This window comes from Vitis riparia, chromosome 4 (genome assembly GCF_004353265.1).
Source record: "Vitis riparia cultivar Riparia Gloire de Montpellier isolate 1030 chromosome 4, EGFV_Vit.rip_1.0, whole genome shotgun sequence".
Classification (NCBI taxonomy): Eukaryota; Viridiplantae; Streptophyta; class Magnoliopsida; order Vitales; family Vitaceae; genus Vitis; species Vitis riparia.
In genome coordinates this window covers 24,680,808-24,705,139 of record NC_048434.1, presented here as the reverse complement: position 1 = coordinate 24,705,139, position 24,332 = coordinate 24,680,808, and the positions used below count along the sequence as shown (strand labels likewise).

Genomic DNA, 24,332 nt, shown 5'->3' with positions numbered 1-24,332 from the left:
TAAAAGGAAAGTCTATGCCTTCGATCAATTTTATCAATTGGTTAGGTGCTAAGTAATTGTTGGGCATGTGGTTTTTTCCTTTATTTGCCCCTTCCCCTCCTTTCTTTTTTTGCTCGGTTCCCTTAGTATACTCCTAGTGTATTTTGGCAAGCTTTAGCTTTTTCGTTTTATATCACCCTTTATATTTATATATATTGGTTGCTTATCAAAAAAAGAAGAAGAATGGCTGACCGCATCCTCCTTTATTGCTTGAAAGTAGTCATCTTGTGGCAGCTTATTTACTCTGTTTGGAATAGAGTGGGTAATGCACTCCTCAGTAAGGAATGCCCTCTTGAACTGGCATAGATCCTTTGTTGGGAAAAGGAGGTAGAGAACTTAGAGGGAGCTACTCCCTCATGCCTATTTTAGATTATATGGAAGGAAAGATATAAAGGAGTGTTTCTGAATACTGAAAAAGTGGATCAAGTTATTAAACAATAATTTATGTGTAATCTTTTTTAGTGATAGGAAATCGTTCTTTGTTCATGATGGACTTTATTGGCTGGTTGAGCTTATGCAATGTGTGGGAGTTGTTTTTTGTGTATCCTTCCACTTGGTATGGCCTTTTGGTTTACTTTAATGCTTCTTTTTATTAGACACTTATAAAAAGAAAAAAAATAATAATAATAACTTAGTCACTCTTATTGAGGCATTTTATTAGGAAATGAACTTGTTTTTGTCCTATTAATTGAACCATTGTGTCAAGCTAGAAGGGGTGAAACAAGTTGAATTTCTTCTTAATAATACCTTTCCTTTTAGTATGTGTTTGTTTCTTAATCTCTTCTCCCAATATTAATCATTCTTAGCCTTCCAACATCAATCATATGAATTATGTCTCTGTTCGTGTTTCATTTGATTGCATTCTTTAGGTTTATATGTCTTAGTACATATTTGACTAGAATGATACATCCTCACTAATTGTTAATGGAATTCTTTCCATCAAAGTTTGTGCAATAATATAATTTCATATGGTTTTATTTGCTAACCTCTTTTTTTATAGGCTTTACTTGCTGCCTCATTTTATTCAGGTTTCTGGTGTTATTTGGAGTTCATTGGTGTTGGTTTAGTGATTAAGGCACCTGCCTTCATCTTATGAGTAAGCATGATCACACATATCAGCAGTTGTATCCATGTATTTTTCTGCTCTGACAAAATGAATCAAATGATGTTCTGGCAGAAAAATGTGGAATCTGACAATGTTGCTCTGCATCCTATGGGTGGTGAGCCTTCTTTACGGCGAGATGTTGACATTTTGGGTGCCATCTATATGGTCTTGTTCATGGCCTCCTCTTCTCCGATCCACATCCTTATCCTCCTCGGTAATAGTTAATGGACATGGGAGCTTCTGAATTCAACCTGACACCACTTCCACACTAATGAATGGAATAACTTTCTAAAATTTAGTTGTAATTAGCGTGTGCTGTGGACCATTGATAGTTTTTGGAATTTGTGATTGCCATGGTTTTTTTTTTCTCTGGCAACCTTTTGTATTAATCATACACACCTTTGCTAATTCAAACCAATCTGGAGCTTCAAAACCCTGATAGCATAGGGTTCTCACTCTCAAAGTTTATGATTTAAAGTGCTGCCTCTGATAGCATCACTATATAATGTAATAGGACTCAATTGTTGAAGGGTTTAAGTAGCTATGGGTTTCCTCTCTTGTTCTTTGCTTTGGTTTTTGTTCAATTAGAGAGGCCATGTAGCATTTCTGAGTGTTCATAGAAGTTAGCTATACCCAGGAAAACCTCACCAACCAAACGAAAGGCATGATTAGGAACTCAATTCCCTTGTATCAAGTGACCCAAGTGGTCTTGGCCACAAGGGTCCATGGTTTGCCTAATTCAAAGGGGACAAAGGAGCCTGATAATGCCAATTCACCCTCATCCCAAATGAAAAAAGAAAAAAAGGGAAGTTGGTGATAGGATTTGATAAAAAGTGGTTTTAGCAGTGCTGTATAAAACTTCTAGTATGATAATAACCCATGTATAAGTGGAGGCAAGCATGTCTAGGTGCTAACATTTAATTTACTCATAATGTTAGGCAATGGAAGCACAACATCCAGGTAATTATGTGAAAATTGCTGTTGTTGCAGATCCGCAGGTGAATGTCTTTTATTTCATTTTTTTTCTCTTTCTATCTCTGCATTATATTCTGATATAGATTTCTCATCTTTAACAGCTCATGGACAAAACCTCTCTTGGTCTTCCACCAAAATCTCTTGCTCTTGAGATTTCGCAGTTCTACACCGACTTGTTCATGCGCAGAGCATTTCTTGCATCTATTTTGCCTTTAAAGCCTGATGCCATTTTGTTTTTGGGTGATTATTTTGATGGGGGCCCTAGTCTATCAGATGAAGAGTAAGGGCAGAGGTTTTCTTGATACTTGAACTACCTAATTACAAATGGATAACAAAAAACAAAAGCATTTCAAATAAGTTATTTTCCTCTATGTCATCCTTTCATGTACTGTACATAACTTCACTTTGCTTTTGCCTGCCACTGTATTTTACAGTCAAGGAACTTGTATGCGATATTTTAAACCATCATTTTTGTTAATTTTCTATTTTGGAATGCACTTAACATTCTTTAGTTGATCAGATGGAAGGAATCTTCGAGTCGCTTTAAACATATTTTTGATCTAAAGACTCAAGGAAAAAGAAACATCCAAGTATACTACCTGAGTGGAAACCATGACATTGGCTATGCAAGTGTCCTCTCTCATAAGCCAGAGGTATGTTGGTCTATTATTTCCCAGCAATATACACTAAATTGTTCTCAAAAGTTAATGTTCCTTACTTTTCAATGTTCCTTGCTTGTTCAAATTTGAAGAAGCTAAATAACAACCATGTTGCATGGACAAGTGCTGGTTTAGGGTGTGGTGCATGGGTGTTTGCTCTTTTGAAGGAAAGAAATTGCAACTGGAGTGGTGGAGGCCTGAAGCTGGTTGTTTCAGGGAAGGGGCCTATGCAAAAGAATTTTGGGTGAGATTGATTAGACTACCATTGCACTTGTGGGGTAAGGACTTCTTTACGAGGGTGGGTGATGCTCGTGGAGGTTTTGTGGCTGTGGATATGGTTACAACAGAGAGACGCCATTTACAATGGGCAAGAATTCTGGTCATCTCCAACAGAAGGAGGGTCCCCGGGATCCTACATGTGGTGGTGGAGTCTTCAGTCTTTGTCCTTGAGTCATGGTGGGAGATCCCACCATGGGTGTTGGTGGTTATTTCAACGGAGGGTTGCAGGGTAATGGAGGTTAGGGATGATCGTGAGGGGAGGCCACGCACAGAGTGGAGTGTGGGGATTGAGGTTTGGAAGCGTGCAAAAAGATTGGAGCTGCCCAAGAATCATTTGTGTATTGCTCAAGTTTCAGTTGGCACACCCTTTTCTGCCTACAGCAGAGATTTGGGGGCTGGTGGGCAGGTTGAGGGAATGGTCTTTAGGCCTCTATTTTGGCTCAAGTGGGGCTGGTGGGCCAAGCAGTATCAAGGCCTCTTTCTCCTACAGGCCGGGAGGTGGGAGGCCTTGAGTGCCTTGGTGCGCCTCTTCCAAGCACTTTTTAATATATTTGTCTTTATACCTATAAAAAAAAAAATTCAAAAAAAATAAAATTCAAAACACAAGTTAAACTCCCCAGTTTCATGAGAATAGGTGATATCCTTATATTTTGTTTGCTAACTTACCCCAAAGTTGATAGGATAACCAAAATACAAGTTTCTATTTTTTCTTCTTTTTTTTTTTTTTCAGTCAAAAGAGAATATCACATATCCTCCTCATGAAAGTTTTTTTTTTTTTGTTTTTTTTTTATAGGAAGCGACAAAGGAATATATTAATAGAAAAAAGAAGTACAAGAGAAGGATGAGAAATCCTCCCACCAAAGAAAACTAAACTACAAGAATACGAAAACAAGAAAATACAATGTGATAACGAACAAACTCTCTAGACTAGACCAACCCAAAGGAATTACACGCCGCTAGCCAATCAAGTTGTAACACTATAAGGGGAGTCCCCTTAAAAACCTTGGAACAAAAAGCACAAAGAGAAGCAAGGAAATGAATAGAATCCCAAAGATTCTCTGAATTCCTTGCTTTATCCTAAAAAATCCTCGCATTTCTTTCCTGCCACACAATCCAAATTAAAGCTATGCACGCAGCTTGCCACAATTCTATCCCTCTCTTCGATAAACCAAAGCCATTGTAATTGATGGACAGCATGTTGGAAATGCTCCTCGGGGGAACCCAATCCATCTTAGTTAACTGAAATAATCTATGTCATAACCTCATCGTCAAAGAACAATGTAGGAAAAGATGATCATGCCTTATGCATAACTTACAAATATCAGGACTAAGAGCTTTGTAGGGTCTTCTCAGTTGTAGCAAGTTATTAGTATTTACCTTCTTGTGTGCCACCAACTAGACAAAGGACTTGACCTTGAAAGGGACTTGGGATTTCCAAACAAACTTAGTAGGGAAAAATGGAGGAGAACCAGAACATTGGGATAAGGCAAGAAAAAAAGATTTGACTGTAAAAAGCCCTAAAGAAGATAAAGACCAGGATCTTGCATCTAAAACCGAAAATTACAAATGCAGACAATCAAGTGACCATATGAGGCCTTCTAAATCTTCTATCTCAGGATCGGATAGGTTGCGGCGAAAATAAAATTTCAATGAAAAGGGACAAGTAAATCCGAGAATTGAAGAAATAGGAATATTTTTATCCATGACTACTCTAAATAGTCTTGGATATTGGGAACCCAAAGGTTTATCCTCCTCATGAAAGTTGGGAATTTAATTATTGATATTTAAATAAAAAAATATTCTAATGTGTATTCTATATTGGCTATATATTTGTCACTTTCTCTCTTGGATATTAGAGTTTAGTTTTTCCCTCCTTAGGTGTTTTCTCGTCTTATTTTTTCTTGTTAGCTTTAACCAAATATGAGGAGCCAATGATTTCCTCCCTAGCTAATTCCATGAAAATAAAAATTTGTAGTAGCATACCTTGGCTTGTGGCTAACAGAAGGGCCAATACTGATGATTTGCTGCAGTAGAGGAAGTTTATAGAGACTTAGTGCTGTGGTGGGTGTTGTGCTTGGGAAGTTGTGAAATAACAGATCACCTTATCTTTTAATGTCCAGCAAACAGGGAGCTTTAGGATGGACTCCTGAACTTGCTATCTTGGATTGCATACCTCATAGAGAGGTGGCTGATATGATAAATGATTGGTTTAGTTCTTTCAAGGCAATCCTAAGAGTAGGATTCTTTCACTAATGGGTGCATTTACTTTATTTTGGGTTATCTGCTTGAGATAGATCCCAGGATTTTTGAAAACAGATGGAGGCCTATGGAATCAGTTTAGAACGTGGTGTTGTCATTCTCCTCTTTGGTAGTCAGTTTCCTCAAAGCTTTTTAGCAACTATTTGTGTGTAATTATGTTGGATTTTTTTCCTCCTTGCTTTGACCATAGAAGGCTACACTAGTGCATTTTAAGTGGGTTTTCGTTTGATGGGCTACCTAAGGCTTGACTGTGAGGGTTGTTTTCTAGATGATCCAGGAGAGCGGGGCATCTTGTGAAGGAGCAGTTAGGCCTTTTTTCCATGCATGCTAGGCAGCTTTAGTGATAAATGAAGAGGAAGTAGAATTGTTCAAGGGCTCAAGCCAAGCAAATGTTTTAGGCCTCAGTAATTTGGTATGGAGGGTGATTCTGTCTAGGCGCAAGGCTGAACCACTCCTTAGTTATAGCATCTCACTTACCAAGACATGCACCTTGTTGAAGGAGGCATGTCTCATCTACTTTTCCTTTTTAAACACTTTTATTCTTGAAATTTCTAATTGTATATTAAAATCTATATAAGTTCATTACTTTTTTGTTGAATGCTTCTTTTAAATATTTGAATTTCTTAAATTTTTTATTGATTGAAGTAGATTTTGGATCATATTTTATAAAATTAATATGCATCCTAGGTCATGCACGCCTTGTGCCTAAGCTATTGGAGACTTTTGCGCCATAAAAGTACAATTCGGCAATAGTTATATCATGGTGATCTCAAAGACCCTTAGAAGTGGAATTTTTTTCTTTGCCCAGGATTTTGAATCCATCTTCTGAGTTTCATTGTTCTTTTCACTGGATTTCATGCCTGGCCAGCCATTTGGTAGATATTTTAGCTAAAAATGTTGCAATTACTTTAAAATATTTCTTGAGGATCTCATGCCTCGTTGAGTTGTTGGTTTGTTTGTTATGGAAAAAAATGTTTGTTATATTCCATGGATGAATGGTTAAAGCACCCAGCTCATAATTGGCAAATTCATAGGTTCAATTCTTACTAGATTCACACCAATATTTCTTTTTTGTTTGTCAGCTTTTATTTTTATCTTTGTACAGGTTGTCAGGCGCTATGAACAAGAATTTGGTATCAGGAACTACCGATTTACTGTTGGAAAAGTGGAGTTCGTTGTTGTTGATGCTCAAACTCTAGATGGTACATAAGGAAGTGTTTAACTCTTTAACTTTGGTCCTTGCTGCTCTTTTTCCAATTATTTAGGGAACATCTGCTTGACAAAAAATGGGGGAACAAAAGAACTTCTAAGTTATTGGCCCTAGGGGTCAAATACATAGTTTTAAAAGATGCAAAGTGCACCTAAGGCGCCAAAGTCTCCCACTGCTTAGGCACAACCAATGATTTAAAAACCGGACTAAACCGCCCAGTTCAACAGTCAATTGGACCCTGATCCGGTCCGGTTCACCTCTTGAGCCAAGGGACATTGGATTGGCATTGAACCGAATAAACCGGCTGTTGGACTGTCGAATCAGCCCAAACCAAAGACAATTCAATTCACCTTAATTCCCCCATTGGTTTTATTTTTTCATTTTTCTTTTTTTGGCAAAATGGGCTTGCAATTGTTGTTAGGCCATGCATTGTACCTTTCGTCACGGCCCAGAGGACAGTGATGATACAATGGATGAATGAGGATTTTAAACCTCTTTTCATCTCCTTCAATTTCCAATGTGGGATTAGTATAGTAACTGATTTAAAGAAAAAACAGCATTGAAACATGCAAAAAGAAGGCTTGAACCTTGGAATGCAGATTTAAGGTAAGAGTAAAGTAACCAATTTTCTGCTCTTCCGTTTGTGTTAAGAATTGTTAAAAAGAAATATAATATATATGATTTTTCTTCCTTTTTCATTATATATTCACATTTAAATATTATAATTGTTTTTATTTAATAAAATTTAAAATGTTAATACATTTTATATAAAAGATGAAAAAAAAATTATTATTGATTCTTAATTTTTTTATATTTTTAATTCCTTAAAATTATTTTAAATTTTAATAAAATATAAACTATATATTTATGGCTTCACCAATTTGATCATTAGTTCAACCATTGGTCTAACCATTGAATCGTGAATCAATAATTTTTTTAGTTCAATGATCAATTCAATTTTTAAAACATTGGGTATATCACAAGGCGTGTGCCTAAGTGAACTAAAATGCCACTTGGGATGCATCAATTTTACAAAATATGATTCAAAATCTAATCCAATTAATAAAAAATTTAAGATTCCAAACATTTAAAAAAAAAACATTCAATAAAAAAGTGATGAAAATATATAAATTTCAATATACAATTATAAATTTAAAAAATGAAAGTGTTTAAAATGGAAGAGTAATGTAGACAAGACATACCTATTCAAGTAGAGGTGCATATCTTAACAAGCAAAGCGCTATAACTAGGTAGTGGTTGCACCTTGAGCCTAAGCATACTTAAAGCACGCCTTTTATAACTATGGTCAAATATATCCTTCATTCATGCTTATTGTCAACTGAATGTATTTTTGGTGCAAAGTAAGTCAAAACAATGATTAGACAGTAGTTCTTTCAAAATGTAAAATAAACTCAAGGAAAAAAGGAAAAGAAAAACTTATACCCCATTCAAAGTAAATTAAGAAATCACTAAATGTTTAAATATATTTAGCAAACCACCAACTGAGGATATGCATAACAATTGATGGTATAATATTGCATGAAGAAGATATTCTGGTACAACGATGTCAGGTGAATAACATCCGTTGAGGATGATAGTACATATTCAGATGATTAAACTTATTTGAGTTCTACGATATTGATAATCTTGGATTATAGATATCAAAGTGCCTGTGCAGCACTACTAGCACCTTCATGCTCAACTAGTACCATTTGGTTGATCTTAACTTTTATATCACGACTTGTGGAACAAATTGGTCATTCTAATATTGCCTGGACTGTTGATGGATATGATATATCTACAGTAATTAAATCCATGCATAATTTGATAAAATTCTTGATAGGGCATCGAGTGTCCAGCTATAAAAATAGCTGGTGTGATGAATACTACTTTGGTTTGGAGCATATAAGTAATCCTATTTTGTTGCTTGCTTTGATCTGTTAGCATAGGCACAAGTATCATGGCTTCTTTACTTGTTGGGAACCAATTGATCTTTGTAGTACAAAGAGTTCGGTTTATTAAAAACAATTGGATGTTTCATCTGCAGGGCATTCACAAGGAAGCTTGACGTCTGCATCCTGGGATTTTATCAAAAATGTCTCCATGGGTACGTGATATTGCCTTGTTTTATTTTTATATCGTTAGGTTAGTGCTTTCTAAATGTTTTAGGAAAAAATAATCATAAAAATCTTTGGATGTGTCTAGATGTTAACTTGAATCCGAGGGTTCTTTTAACCCATATTCCGCTGTATCGTCCGGACTGGACAACCTGTGGTCCTTATCGTTATTCCCCAGTCATTAATCAGGTATTGTTTGGTTCTGCATTGACAGAGACTTTGAAAGCATGTTCTCCTTGATAAATGTCATTTTTTTCTATGTATATGTTATTGGTAAGATTATCACTTCAGACACAATTGTGATCTGATTTTAAGTCATTCAATCAGAAACTGAACTTACTTGCACTAATTTCTTCATGTTCAGAGAGTTTTTCATGCTATTCACGATCAAGAAATAGTGTAAGCTTCCTGTCTGACTTCTTCTGCAATGGCCACATTAAAATTAAATTAGCTTTGTACAGACTGGCTTGTGATAATTGGGAATTCAGATTGATGGTTGATCCAATCAGACAGGTACCAGAATTATATAACTGAAGAAAAATCGAAGTACTTGCTGGACTTGCTCAGACCTGTAGGTTTTCTTTCCACTCCTTGATTCATTCTGTAATCAGAAGGGAAAAAATGGTTAAAGAAAACAAAAATGATGTATTCCCTAGTTGATGTGTTCCAACACACCCCTTTTAATGGTGTGGCAGTGGAATGAATACTTGTAATTAATGGTTGAATGTGGCCATTTTTCTTGAAACTAGAGGATTGTGTTGCACATCACTCAGAATGGCTAAGTTGGAGCTCTTGTCCTGTGTGCAGGTACTCATCCTGTCTGGTCATGATCATGATCAGTGTACAGTCACCCACATGTCAAAGCATGGGCCTATAATGGAGGTTGGTGTCTGATAGTGGGGTAATAGGTGAATTTGCAGTTGATGATGGTATAACATTCAATTGGTCAAACTGTGCAGCATACTGTGGGGACTATAAGTTGGCAGCAAGGGAACTTGTATCCATCTTTCATGCTATTATCTGCAAGTAATGATACAATACAAAATGACTCCAGTCTACAAGATGCAATCTCCACTCAGCTGTGCTTTCTTCCCATGCAGACACATATTTATATATGGTAATTCACCTTCTTGATGAATAATAGTCATGCTTTTTATTTACTTTTTGTTATAGACTCTTGTTCTGAACTCCACTGCCCAAAACATTTCAGGTATCTTTCTCAATTTGTTCTGACCCTTCTTGCCCTCCTCCTCTGGCCAACAAATGGCTTGGGCTCTTGGCGCCACTGTAGGGTTTTCATGGAGTATACCAGAAGTCTAATAAGTAGTAACATCTTCAGCAGTGGAGCAAAAGAAAAAAATGAAGATGAGAACTGTGAGTACGAAATGATTTGGGATGCAGAAGGATCCATGCATCTTGTCAAAAAAACCTCCAAGGCCCCTCTTACACGCTCAAGTGAGAGGGGTTTGTCAGAAAGGTGAGCTTAGGTTGTTCACTCTCACTTTGTGGTGAATGTGAGTTTAATGCTGTGCTGCATCTACCTTAATGTGCATGACGGTAATGATTTCGATGTGATAAAATTCTGTTTGCATGTAGAATAATATATCCATGACTAATGTATCTGATGTACTGCACACGATCACACACCACTCTAGAACAGTAGGCATACATGAACTAGGGCCACTTCAATTGGTTTTGCATGAGTAATCATCTTTTTTATTACTGTCTGTACATAGTTTATGTTCTCCTAATAAAACATGTGTAGAGAATAGTAGGCTTAAAATGGTGCAGGCTGTTATCACTAGGTCCCTTGTCCACCAAAAGGTGTTTCAGCAGTAATGGGTCCTTAAGTAGTGGAAGGTGCTTGAGTTACACTGAGATGTTATATATGAGTTATTTTGCTGTAGGGGTAATGCTGTGATGCGGTCAACAGCTAAAAGGCAGATCTCTCAGGAGACGGAGCTCTCTACAGCTGTGGACGTGAACATGGATGTGGAATTGGATATGATGGCAAAATTACCACCCAGAGCAAGTAAATCAAGGACAAAGAAGGTGATTCGTAGGTTAATGCGTACACTACGAATGCTTACAGTCATTGCTGCTGTGAACGTCCCACTTTACATGATGTTGCTTTTCAAGGATTGGACTGAGCAATAACATCAAAGCTGAATATATTAGCTTGGTTCATTGGTTGGTTCCTGCACAATACATAAAAAGATCCCACACTATAGTTGAAGAGCTGCATGAGGTTCAAGCAGTTAAAGCTTCGCAAGGATGTGCTTGAGCCACATATTTTCTTCCACTGGACTTACTATTTTCAGCCAACTTGATTCCCAGTATGGTTAGTGCTGCCAATGGTTTGTCCACCTTATGACATTAGCGTTACCAAGTGGCAAGCATGTGGGCCCCACCTTGAAGGGCTTGGGCTTAATTGTTTAGAGGGTATATTAAGGGTAGGATAAGGATGATGCATGTATCATGTTAGTTCACCATTTTTCTTGTTTCAAAGATTTGAGACTAATGGGTTGCTTCAGGACAGCAGGCCACTTCCACTTGCCTAGAATGTGGAAGACTTTCTGATCAGGTGTTTGTTAAAATTTTGCCCTTGTATAGCAAGTTTGGTTGAAGCCCATGAGAGCAAACATATCAGAAAAACCGAAAGCATGACCTTGAAATATATTCAGGATATATGGCTACTTGTAATGCCATATGCAGACGGAGATAGTGATCCTCTTGCACTAGGCAAGAACAGAGGTACCCACCCAATACACATGAATTTTGATTTTCATTTATGGTGGGAAAAATATCTTTTACTACTTATTAGGTGGCAGGTGATGATAGATGAACTTCTAGATTTTTCACTTCTTCCTTGCCACGTAATCCGAATGGTACAAGCATTGGGAAGGCTAATAATGCTATTTACCTGTTACGTGTTAGGGAGTTGTTGATTTAGGGGCAACAAATCTGGATCGGAATTTGGAAAAAGAAACAAACAAATTAAAGTTTTGAAAATCAGAATAGTGCGATTCTCATTAACTCTACCTTATCTAAAACTGATAATGAATACAGTTTTATTATTTAGAATAGAAAATATTCTAGCTTAAAAAACATGTTGTCTAGTAGAAATAGCACTTTATTTTAAAAATTGAAATGATTTTGGTTGTTTTTTATCAAGTGTCCTAAGTAATAATTAAGAAAAAAATTTGTATTACATAAATACATGATGCCTCACGAAAAACCTTTACGAAGAATAATTTAAGATTAAAAACTTTTGTATATATATAAATGCATAATATCTTTGAAAAAAAAATTGCATTTTGCAAGTTTTCTTGAAAATAATAATTTTTTAGATTTCTTAAAAACAGTTTTTTGAAAAATGTTTTAAAAAATATTGTGCCAAAGAATCTAAATGCTCGATTATTTGAGGCCCTTGCTTGAAATATATTAAATAAATATATTAATGCTTCCCTGAAAACAATTATATCATATACGGATTTTAGTAATATGTCAAACTTTGAATTTGAACTGAATGGGTGATTGAATTGCCTTTTTGGTACCATAAAAAATACGCATTTAACATTTCTATATCAGATCATACATCCAGGATGTTAAATGCATAAAAAAAAAAAAACAATTCAGGGGCTTAGCTCTGCATCTACCAAAAGAAACAAACCATGTTTGTAGTCACATCATAAACCGAGGAAATTAACAGCAAAAACAAGTCTTCCTAAACTCTTCTTTTTGTGGTGGAGGGATACTACGAAAGTCTAGAACAGAAAGGATCCTTGTACCAGCAATTACATCATGGGGGGGCGAAAAAGAAATCACCTACTGTTGTTTGTTTTCTGCTTGGCTTTCTCTATAAGAGGTTTCAACTGCTTCTTTTCAGCAAGAATCTTGAGAAAATTAAATAAGAAGGGAATGTAGTTGTGTTTCCTGCGGATGTTTTCCGTTCTCCACTTCTTGAATTTTTCCTCCTCCATTAATATCTTCTCTGTAGCACCCTCAATTCCAGCATTTACTTCTGATAAGGATTTATTTAAAGCTTCAATGTTGCTATTATCCACCATTCTCTCTGACTGTAAGGCTGCCAACTGGTGCAAAATGTGTTCCCTCCTCTTCTGCAGCTCTTTCAGCTCGCCAGTATATATATCTTTCCTATTCTTTATGATAGCCATGAGGTTAAATCTGATCTCACTTCTGGAATATCTTTCAATGCGTTCCTGAATCACTGGTTGCACCATACGCACCCAATCTAAGTCACCTTGTCCACCAGGGCATTGACCCAGGCTAATGGGTCCCTCCTTCAATCCATCCAATTCATACAGAATGCCATCAACTGGTAGATAGCTTATGAAATGGTATACATCATCATCTTTCCCAGCAGCCTTCTGCTCCTCTGGAACAAAGGGCTCAGGTCTTGCAAAACTGTTATGGGCTGTTCGTATGGCTTCACTGTTATTGATAGCCAACCCTTTGAGTTCAGGGGGGAAGTTCTTGGTGAATTCTTTTAACATCGACAACTCTGGACCAATGTCAACATCTGGACAATTCATGAGAATAGACAAGATTGCTTGGGTTGCACATGCGTTGTTAATAACCTAGGAGGACAGCAAAGATGTATCACAGAGGTGTGCACATTTATTATGCTCCAACAACAACAAATCTCAAGGAAACTCACCTGACTGGCAAAAAATAAATTAGGGTTTGGGTCCTTGATTACAAGACGGTCATCCTTTTCCCCTGGACGCCACTTGAAAAGAAAAATCAATCCATATACTGGCCTGAGGAGAAGATTTAAAGAAAAAAATTCTCACATATACCAACAAAAAAATGTCCATCTATGTGCAGGAGAGCAAAATAAGTAAAAAGATAGAATAGAACTGACCTAAGATGGTTCAGAGAATCAAGGTCCAATGAATACAACTCCTCAACCTGATCAATCATATCAAGGCATATAAATGATGCATAAAATAGAAAAGTGTGCTTGCACGAAAAAATAAATAAATAAATAGATAAGTAAATTAAAAACAGGGAACCAGGATATGTTTCAAAATGAAAAAAAAATTGCCTTTTAAATACAATCAGTTAGTTCTAATTCTATATCAAACTATAACTTCGACCTTTCTTCTTTCTTTTGGCAAACACAAAGGAATTACACAAATAAAACACTGAATCCATAAGTCCAAACACAAAAAACTAATTATAGAACTTAGAGAGGTCTGGGAACTGATATGCTTCAAAGCATCTATGGGCCTATCACAACCCCACAGGAGTTTTGATCACCAAAGATCATGAAACTACAGGACAGAACACTTTTAGACATCAACATGTTGGATGAAACTAATTTCCAGAAAGTTTCACATTCCTTTCTTTCCAAATGGACCTATAAATTTTTCCCACAACCAAATAAGCAAGCCCCCTAATTGCATGAGAAAAGACGGAACAAGAGATGATTAACAATCTGTGTCTGCAACTGTAGACAATATGGTATCTTTGTCATTTAGTGCACAATGCATTATCTTTAATTCAGTATGCACATCACTTTTTTTTTTCTAGGAATATGTGAAAATGATAGGCAAACTTTGTTACTGGAACCTTGTGATGTTTTCTGTCCATAAGATTATTCTTCTTTTTACCAAAACAAAAGGCAAGAGATTGCAGGGAACAATCTGACAAGGAGACAACTTTTTGAATGGTTGTCAACAGAAGCACTCCACAGATGATGACTTCAGCAATCTTTCCCCAACAACAGACCCATCCTCCCATGGGGCAAGCTCTGATATGATTAGCTACTAACATGGGCACACCTAAGAAGAATAAAGAAAGCAGGAAGATTTGCAAAGAAACTGAAAAGAAGCAAATGTCAATGAGAAAAGAACACCTTCTTCCAGCACCAAATCCTCTTCACATTTCCATATCACTAGCCCCAACAGCATGAAACTGAGTTAATAGGAGCATTTAAGGGAAATATGAAAAGGTAAAAAGGATATCAGCATACTCTGCAAACCACAAACCAAACCCTGCCTCCACCCAAACCATGTGGATTATTAATGCTGGATAGTTCCCTAACTCCCACAATCTCACCCTCACCAAATCAATAGCCAGGCTCAACACTATTTCAATATGGAAATTTTAGGGGCCTGCTGTTGATAAAGCCAACAATAAAATGGCATGCTGCTTGATAATGCTTCAATTCATGTGACAATGACCAAGCAACATGTAGCTGCAATTAAGCAACACATGCTAAGATGACACCAATATCACTTTGCAATTTGACATAAGAGGAGCTATAAAAAGAAGGTCCACCAAACAACATCATGAAACAAGGACGTAAGGCAACATTTACGAAATATGTTAACAACTTTTCCATCCTCTTGTGCCCCATGCTAACTTTAATGTCCATTGGGATTGATGCATGCCAAGTTATTAGAAGTCCTCTTCTTAGTATTTGGTGCAGGAACAATTTTATGAAACAAAGTGGAGCCCACTGGGACACAATGTACCAAATCAGGCTAACAATTCGTTTATCTACACAAACCCAACATTTAACTTCCACCAGGATCCATGGTAGGAACTAAGGAGTCTCTATCCATTGTTGTCTAATTCAAGGGATTGGAGACCTAGAATTGATGGGTTGTTCTTCAAGTTTTAGGGCAAAGAGGCTTTATTGAAGTTGGAGGAGCCTTTCTAAAAGGAGGAAGTTGTTGTAGCCCTTATAGGTGCTGGGGAGTGGGGGGAGGGTGTTGTGCAACTCTTGAAAAAAAGACGTCACCTTGTAAAATAGTCAACTATTTGTGGGGATAAAAGAAAAGGGTCCTTTTTATCATGGTTCAAAGTTGCAGTATTGATTATTGACTCAAAAGAAACCTCACCTTGTAAAATAGTCAACTATTTGTGGGGATAAAAAGAACGGATCCTTTTTATCATGGTTCAAAGTTGCAATATCGGTTATTGACTCAAAAGATAGCAAAGCACATTGGTATCAGTAACTCAGATCCGAATCAGGAGATAAGCAAAATATTTTAATTTAATAGCTCAAAAAATTCAAAAAAAAATAATGAATATGATTAAAAAAATTATATTTCTATTAATTAATTATTAAAATACATTAAACTCAATTATTTTTCTCATTTGTAAGTATTAATAAACTCAATTATATATTTTTTAAGTAGTTTATTATTATTTAATTTTTTTTATATAGGTAAGTGCAAATTGTATTAAAACACCGAAAGGGGGCACCAAAGTACACACCAACGGTCATCAAAAAGCACCCAAAAGGATAGGGAAAACAAAAATACTCTCTCTCTCAATCCGACCCCAACCAATCAATAAAATCAATTAAGGACATAGAAAAATGTTCTATAAACAAGTTAGTCCAAGATAATAGTTGCACAAAAACCAAAACTTCAGCCTTGGAACAAAAAGTTCCACATTCTCAAAAGATCTTCTATTTCTCTCTTTCCAAATTGTCCGGAAGAGGCATAAAGGCACTACTGTCCACACTTTCTTCCAATAAACAAGGTTTGCCACCCTAACAAGGTCTCTCTAACTATAGAGTGAATCACTCAACACACTCTAAACAATGAGACCAAGAGCTCCCATAACAGCCTCGTCTTTCCACAATGCAAGAGTATGTGGTCAATCGACTCCTCATGAACATAAAAGGAAGCATTTATTGGCTAAAGACCACCCTCTCCTTTGCAATTGGTTTAAAGTCAAAACTCTCCCCATGTTGCCTCCCAAGAAAAAAAAAACTGACCTTTAGAGGAACCCATGCATTCCACACAACACTTGTTGGGAAAGGGTCTACCCTTCTTTCCTCAAGGGTAGAATAGAGGGACTTAATAGAGAAGGATTCATTCTTTGTTTTTGCCCAAAACACCTTGTCCTCCCTCTCCTCAACCACCACCTTGTCTTGAATCCTTGACAAGAAGCACTCCACCATCCCAATGTCCTAGTCATTGAGAGGTCTAGAGAAGACTAGGTTCCATCCAACCCCCTCAAATGAGTGCAGCTACAAGTCTGCCACCCAAACCTCTTTTGAGTTGGCTAGAGCAAACAAGAAGGGAAAAGATACACATAAAGGCTCATCCCAGCACCATTTGTCTCTCCAAAACTTGACCCTTCTCCCATTGCCCACTAAGAAGGAAATTTTGGAAGAGACTTGACTCCCAAAAATGCCTTATAGCCTTCCATAGCCCAACACCATAGTTGTCCCTCCCTTCCTCAAAGCACAAACCCCCTCGAATTCCCCAAATTTACCACAAATAACTTCTCTCCAAAGGGCATCCCTTTCCTTAGCAAAGCGCCAAATCCATTTGTAAAAGAGGGCCTTATTTAGAGAGTGAAGGCGTCTAACTCCAAGGCCTCTTTTTCTTTTGTCTAAACAAACAATATCCCACTTCACTACATGAGGCTTACTCTCTAGAACCCCACCTCCCCACAAAATCCCTTTAAATCTGCTCCAACCTTAAGCAAACTCTCCTCAGCATCCGAAATAGGACGATTTTGTGGATAATGAAAAATAAGAAAAGGGATTTGTGACCAAACTCAAGGTATTGGGGTTGCATCCGAAACTCGATCGAATCAAATGAGTTTTTTTAAATATATAAAATGAAAAAATAAAAAAAAAAATCGACTGAGTCAAACAATTCAAGGCTTGTTAGCACCAAGTCAATTTTCAATGTTGTATCATAACTCGAGTATCGGAATCGTCTCAAACCTAGCCAAGGCAGACACGACTCAACCGAGTTATACCAGACTCGGACAATACTTTAAACCCTACTTGGTATCAAAGTCTTCTCCTCTCTCATAAAGCCTTGTCAGGAAAATGGTTTTGGAGGAACATAGTTTTGGGAGGGTCTTTGTGGAAAGATGTCACCTTAAGAGGTGGATAATTCTGGGGAAACATAAGGAGTCAAGAGCTTGGTGTTCTTGTGCAGGGAGGGATGGGTATGGGGTTGGTTTGTGGAAAGCAATCAAAAAAGGTTGGGGGACAGTTCAATCTAGGATTAAGATTACAGGTGGCAATGGAGGGAGGGTTATTCGAAGGATGTTAGATGAGTCAACTACCTTTGTGTGTATCTTTTCCCTTTCTTTATTCATTTGCAATAGGGAGCCTTGGGCTAATGATGATTAGGTGGTTTAGGGAAGGGAAAGACATTGGAATCCTTGACTCTTTAGACATTTCTAAGATTAGGAATTGAATAATGCTGTATGTATATTCAGGAGGCTTAATGAGGGCCCAAGCTTAGAGAGAGATAAAAGCTATGGCGAGGGTCCTAAGAATGGGAAATTTTTTGTCAAATCTTTCTATGCTGATTTGGAGTTGCCAAATGGAGCCTTGTTTCCAATAAGGAAGTTCAAGGTTCTAGGGCTCATGTTTTCCTACTTTTGTGAACTTTCAGGTCCTTGTGAACTTTCAGTTCAAAGATGCAGAATACTTGGAAAGGCAACATAAAGAAATCCCTGAGACCCTTTAAAATGAGGCATCCAGAGACTTCAAAGATGGTCCAAAGAGTTCCTCATGACCCTCTTGCTATAGCAATTCTTGATATGCTCCCCTCAATTATCTTGCTCTCCCCTAAAACTGGTCATCTTCATGCCATCCTGCCACCTCATTAAAGTGCCACATCATTACTATAATGTCAGATAACATTTTGACAGTGTACCTCAGTAATGACTGCCTATAATTCTCCAAAAAAGAAAAAAGAACTAAATCAATCACATCATACTAGGTGATGAAGGGAGTTGCAAATATATTACATCATTAAAAATTGACAAAAGCAACAGCATATGCACAGTAATGCACCACTACACGGCAAACAAAAAAAAAAAAACTCATCTCTCTTAACCCCAATGGCAACCAAGGTTTCCCTAACCATTGGACAAACCTTTAAACCTTGATTATATAAGGCCAGCCATCATCTCCATGTACACATTGAAGACACTGTGCTTTGGGATTTTCTAAAACTCTGGGTTTGCATGTTCAGGCCAGTGGATTGCCTTGCTTCAGGACAGCGAAGACTACATAATCAAGCACCATAATCATATCACTACTCCCCATAATCATATAGAAACTAAAAAATGATCCTTTATTTATTTTGTTTGTCTCACTAGCATATATGGTAAAAGGAGGCTTAATTCACTTAATAATGGATCAATGGGAGGAGAGTAAAATTTTAGATGGCCTAGTTCAGGCTGGGCAATGGGTGGAGAGTTTGCTAAGGCAGGCACTATCTCATATAATGAAATTAATTTTTATTTGCCTATAAAAAAAATATTTGAATAATTAATAAATCAAAATCTTCTTTTTTTTTTTTTTTTTTTGACAGGCATACTGAAAAATCAGGATCATCAGGCATGATCAGTTAATATCAGAATACATAAGTATACAAATATGTGGGAAATACATCATCAAAGAGAATTCAATCCTTATGCATTTAGAATAATAGCTATCAGAAGATATCATACGCTAACAAGCACTGCAGAAATCATGCCACAGTTAGCATAGGAGACATAACGTCAAATAAAATAAACAGTTACCTGGACACCTTTCACTTGCATTTGTTGTATAAGTTCCGTAAAGACACCTAAAAAAGAGGTCAAGAATCTTAGGAAGGACTTAAAAAAACCAAACTATTGAGCTTCTTTACTAAAATTTAAAAATTAAAAAAATATATATATGGGATACTTAACATGAATACCAAATTAGTCTATTCCACTAAAGAAATATATTGCACAATGGTATAAAGATCTAATCATGGAATATACATACAAACTTCTGTTATATATAGCTGATGCAAATTCTGTCTTCAGTCACAGGAGTGGCAAACAGGTGGTACCCATAAGCTATGACAGTTTGAATTCACCAAATGTCAATAGATTCAAAGAGTTTGTCTAAGGAAGCTTCAAGACATGGGTTTCAGATGATCACTGCCATGGATGGTGGGGGGGTTATTCTGATTTTTTCTATCTTTAGCATGACTGGGAGAGGCAGGAGATAAACAAAAATAAGGCATTTCACTAGATTGGTGGCTTGGAACTCTATGTTTACTTGTTAATGAAGCCTTTACAAGGTCTAGTGTGAGACAATCTGACAACAAATAAGACATGTTTCTTATCTCTCAAGGTTGAAAGGGAAGGTGACTGGACTGGGAAAGCACTAACTGGGGCCCTGATAAGAATAATTAGATCTTATCATTGCTAGATACAAACAATTCAGGGATGTTTCTTCAGGTTGCACCAGTAAAAAAATTTCCTAAGCACGAAGCATTGTTACTAGTTTGATGAAGGATGAACAAAAAAAGAAACTGTATGATACTTTACAGCTTTACATGCAATATATTTCATAACAGGGAAGGATTTATACTGACTAAGAATTAAATGTTTAAAAAATATATGTATGCTACATCCCAGTTTCCATACAAATATAACAATAAAAAAAATGTGTCCCATCCCCCAGACTTATTTCATTTCCATGACATACTCTATTATAATAGTCATCTTGAGTGAGAGATTTTTCTTATAATCATAAGACCAAACAAAGAAGAAAAAAACTAATTTCATTCTTTGTTCAAAATCAGCACATACAAAACAGGAAGGGGAAAGAAAGATAGACAAAGTAGAAACATACCAGGATCAGACTCAATGGTGCACCAAGACATGATTAGAAATATAGGGGTGCTGCAACAACAATGGGATCATTTGAGAATCATTCACAAGCAAATGCATTAACTAGCATAAATCAAATAATAGAATTGCGGAAAGAAAAATATGGATCAATACTACTTAGTGTTTACTGAGATCAAAACGAAAAAAGAATTTCAAATACAACACATATGACATATATGTAATCACCAACTCATGGCAACTAAGGAGCAAAAGTTGTTTATTTTAATTTTTTCAAGTTTTATCATTATTTTGTCTTCCTGTTCTCTCAGGGAGGAGCCATAGTGGGTATACTGATACCAAAGTTAAAAGGAAGGAAAAAAAAGGGGGGGACAAAACGTTTATTAAGTATGAATCTCTTAATGGTATAGAGACCAAATTCACAGACATACACAGCAATCCACACTCTAAACCCTGAGCTCACCTAAAACTAGAAGCTATTTTCTTTTTTTTTTGATACGTAAAGAGAATGTATATTAAAGAAAAGCCAAAAAGCACCCCAAAGTACACAGGGAGTGTAAAACAAGCGCCTAAGACGCCACCGAAAAATACAAAGAGGGACAACAAAAACAGCACCCCTCAACAAGACCCTAACTAATCCACAAAATCTACAATAGAAGAGGGGTCAAAAGCTATAAACAAATTGTACGTAAAACCAGAAGCTAATCAACAAACTTATCAACCAGAAAACACAAAAAAAACAGTTCCTGCACAAAAATTAATCAAAATTTACCCTAAATTTGACAAACCAAAATTTCTAGGTTTCGTTATCCAACACCCACAAACAAAAAAAGAAGAAAGATAGAAATCTCAAACCACATTTGAAATGGGAGAACAACCAATAAATTCCATGAATCCCAACCCAAAAACAACTAAACAAACTATCTAAGTTTCAACTTCTGAACCAAAATCAACAGTCTGAAGTTGCTTTTAATCAAAACATAAAAAAGGCTGCATTGTCAAATATTTGAAAAAATTAGCTTCACTAGGTAGGGTTAGGATTAAGGTTAGGGTTAAAAAGAGAACAAAAAACAGAGGAGAGAAGAGAGAGATCGACATACCTTGATGAAGACTGAGGCGAAGCAGGGCAAGGTTCAGAACTAGTGAATTACCTTTTTGCTTTTATGAGACACACTATTTAGGTGAGAGTAATGGCAACCACTGTCACACTCGATTATATTATATATATTATTTAATATTTAAAAAATTAAATATTAAATATATTACTCTATATATATTCAATATTAAAAAAATAAATATTAAATATCAACTATATTAGTTGGTATATAGTTTTATATTTTAAAAAATAATAAATAAAAATAAAAAAAAAAAACTAAATGTAAAATTATGAAATTAAAAAAGCTAATGGATATTCCCCGTCTCCACCTAGTTTAAGACGGGAAATGGGACAAGGGTGAGGAATAAATTTGCAAGCAAATATGTGGATGGGGGAGCCTCAGCACCGTTATTTTACCCAACACAGTCAGTTATATCCTCTGTACTATATTTACATTGTCAACATTTAAGTAAAAACAGGCATGACATTTACTTGAAGTTTACAATGTAAATAATGGAATACCCACATTAAATCAAAACACTTTTAAAACCTAATTCCAATTAAATCAAAATCCGATTCTCCAATTTTAGTAATAAGCTGATCAAAAAAAAAAAAATTAGTAATAAGTTGACAGTTTTTCTGAATTTTCTTCAAAAAAAAGTTTGCTCAAGTAAAATTATCAAAGATAAAACTCCCAAAAAATTATCTTGAGCATCACCAACATGAAAAGAACGAAATCCACCACTTTTTATCTTCAATTATGAAACTTCTAAAAATGGCATATTTATCATACTTAGCATAATTATCAACGCATCTAAGTCCATAGATAGGACAGGCTCGAAGATTCTCCAACTCAAAAAGTTTTATTTCAAAAGCTTTTAAAGGAGAAAATTTGACCTCAAACACTGAAAATTTCTTCCTTAATTCAAACCTCAAGTTCTAAAATTGGGGGTTAATCCTTATTAATAATTTAGACCATAGTTTTAGAATTTAGGATGTAACAATGGTTTATTTCCCCACCACAAATCTTCCCAATTACTTTTTCAATTTAAAGTTCTTCCAAACCTTTTATTATTTATCAGTTATAATTGATAAAATTAAATGCATTTTATTTAGTTTGCACTTCAAAGTTCTTCTTTTCTTTTTCTAAGATACGAGTTTTTACATTTTCTTTTTCCTCTTCCTTTTCTTCAAAAGGCTTCCATTTACTTTGGGATTCATTAACAACATAATAGGTACCTTTTATGTTTTCATGACAAAAATAGCAACCATTTATTCAAGCCAAATCTTTTTTTATACATAATTGTGCAAGATAATGTTTTAATAGGCAAACAGGAATATATAAAAGATGCCAATCAAAGAGTGGGGGCGCACCCCAAGATAATGTTCTCAGATAATTAATTTTATAAAAATTCTACCTTGTGTCGTAGTCCAGAATAAACCTAGAATTCAAAATTTTCAACAATAACATTTTTTGATAGGAAAAATTTTCAACAATAACATTGACAGGTTTCCAAGAAAACCTAGCCCACTGTTTGGTTTCCAAGAAAATACAGCAATAAAAGAAAACAAGACTATCATACTCATGTGATTTCTCATCTTTTGCTTCAAAAAACAAAAGAAAAACTAAAAAATAAAAAGGCCCTCATCACAGTGAACTTTAAGTAAAGTGACATTTTTCTGTATTCCCAAATCATGGTAAGCAAAAATTTTACAATTCAAAAGTTCAGTTACTTTTTCCATATTTTCTCTGTATCTAACCTAAATCTTTTTCTTCTTTTTTTTATAAATAATTAATTAAATTAAAGAAAAGAGCTGCCAGAAGAACGGCCCAACCTAAATCTATTTTATAACAGCAAACATTCTCAAATATCAAAGACGGTTGATCTAACAAAAATTTCAGTAATCTAAATTGGCAACAGCTCCCACGGCTGTTCAAAGAGAAACCCTAGAATTCAAAACTTCGAGCAATAGCATTCCCAACTTATAAATCCGACCATCTGTTTGGTTACGAGAAAAATACAAGAAAGTTACATTTTGATTACTTATCTCTCTCGCTTTATTTTCTGCCAAAAACCAAATAAGTAAATAAATAAATAAATAAAAACTGATATCAACTAAGCCAAAGATTGATATGAGTTCTAGGTAAAGTGCAACTATGAATTCTCCAACCCTAAATGGTGATTCAAATTTTTTTTCCATTCTCCTCATTTTTCAGCATCTAAACGATTGTATCCAACGTAGAAGTCGATTGATTGAATTGGAAACAGAGATTGGAACAATACCTTGGAACTCAGAGATAGACCGAAACGCAGCGTTTGGAGGAGGAACGATACGATGCTTTGGTGTAAAAAGAGATCAGGGCAGCAGAAAGAAGAAACAAAAAGAAGTGCCCAGGCAAGTAAACGGGCCGCGTATTCTATGTTGGGTTTCGCTCCGGGAAAGCCCAACTATTTAATATATAATTATATTTATTAATATAAAAAATGGCTCGATGGATTTTATATATATTCCCTCTACTATTTTATATGTACTAGTAAGAGTACACCTGCCAAAGCAGGTATGAAAAAAAAAAAGTTTAATAAAAAAGTTAGTATGTGAATTTATTTTTTTTAAACTTACAAAAATCAAGTAGATATTCAAAATCAAATAATTGAATTTAACGTGAAACCAAATTAGAAAAATAATTGGGATTAAATATAAATAAGATTACACTTTTTGGCACAAATTTTTATGATAATAAAATTATTTTTTAACCAAAATTTTTATATTAAAAAAATAAATACCATCTTGGTCCTTACTCATAACATTTATCAAGGTCGGAGTTTCATTTGTAGCAAAGACAAATTTTTGTGTGGAGGTTTTGAGTGGTAAGACCTATTTAGAATCAAATGTCATGTGATTTGTAGTATCATAATGAATTATCCATGCACTATTCGAAATAGGTGTAAAAATATTT

General features: G+C 35.6%; 2 protein-coding genes across 3 annotated transcripts; one reads left to right on the top strand and one right to left on the bottom strand.

Moving 5' to 3' along the window:
• Positions 1-707: 707 nt before the first annotated feature.
• On the top strand, positions 708-11,287 carry LOC117912832 (uncharacterized protein C630.12). Of its 2 annotated transcripts, XM_034827570.1 has the most exons (14): positions 709-1,135; positions 1,217-1,358; positions 2,083-2,142; positions 2,221-2,399; positions 2,640-2,772; positions 6,422-6,518; positions 8,574-8,633; positions 8,732-8,832; positions 9,008-9,042; positions 9,157-9,214; positions 9,451-9,525; positions 9,603-9,760; positions 9,854-10,120; positions 10,551-11,287. In XM_034827570.1, exons 2-14 carry the CDS (start codon positions 1,221-1,223, stop codon positions 10,798-10,800), a joined length of 1,611 nt encoding a protein of 536 aa, XP_034683461.1. In that variant the 5' UTR covers positions 709-1,135; positions 1,217-1,220; the 3' UTR covers positions 10,801-11,287. The 2 variants fall into 2 exon arrangements, with proteins under 2 accessions (XP_034683462.1, XP_034683461.1); XM_034827571.1 differs by lacking the exon at positions 2,083-2,142 and having other exon boundaries at positions 708-1,135.
• A 943-nt stretch (positions 11,288-12,230) lies between these two features.
• LOC117912943 (ubiquitin carboxyl-terminal hydrolase 2) lies at positions 12,231-23,759 on the bottom strand. The gene is made up of 6 exons (XM_034827759.1): positions 23,659-23,759; positions 20,282-20,331; positions 19,192-19,238; positions 13,532-13,578; positions 13,325-13,427; positions 12,231-13,244 (listed from the first exon to the last, which is right to left on the bottom strand). The coding sequence occupies exons 2-6, from the start codon at positions 20,310-20,312 to the stop codon at positions 12,468-12,470; spliced, it is 1,005 nt and encodes a 334-aa protein (XP_034683650.1). The 5' UTR covers positions 20,313-20,331; positions 23,659-23,759; the 3' UTR covers positions 12,231-12,467.
• Positions 23,760-24,332: the final 573 nt, after the last annotated feature.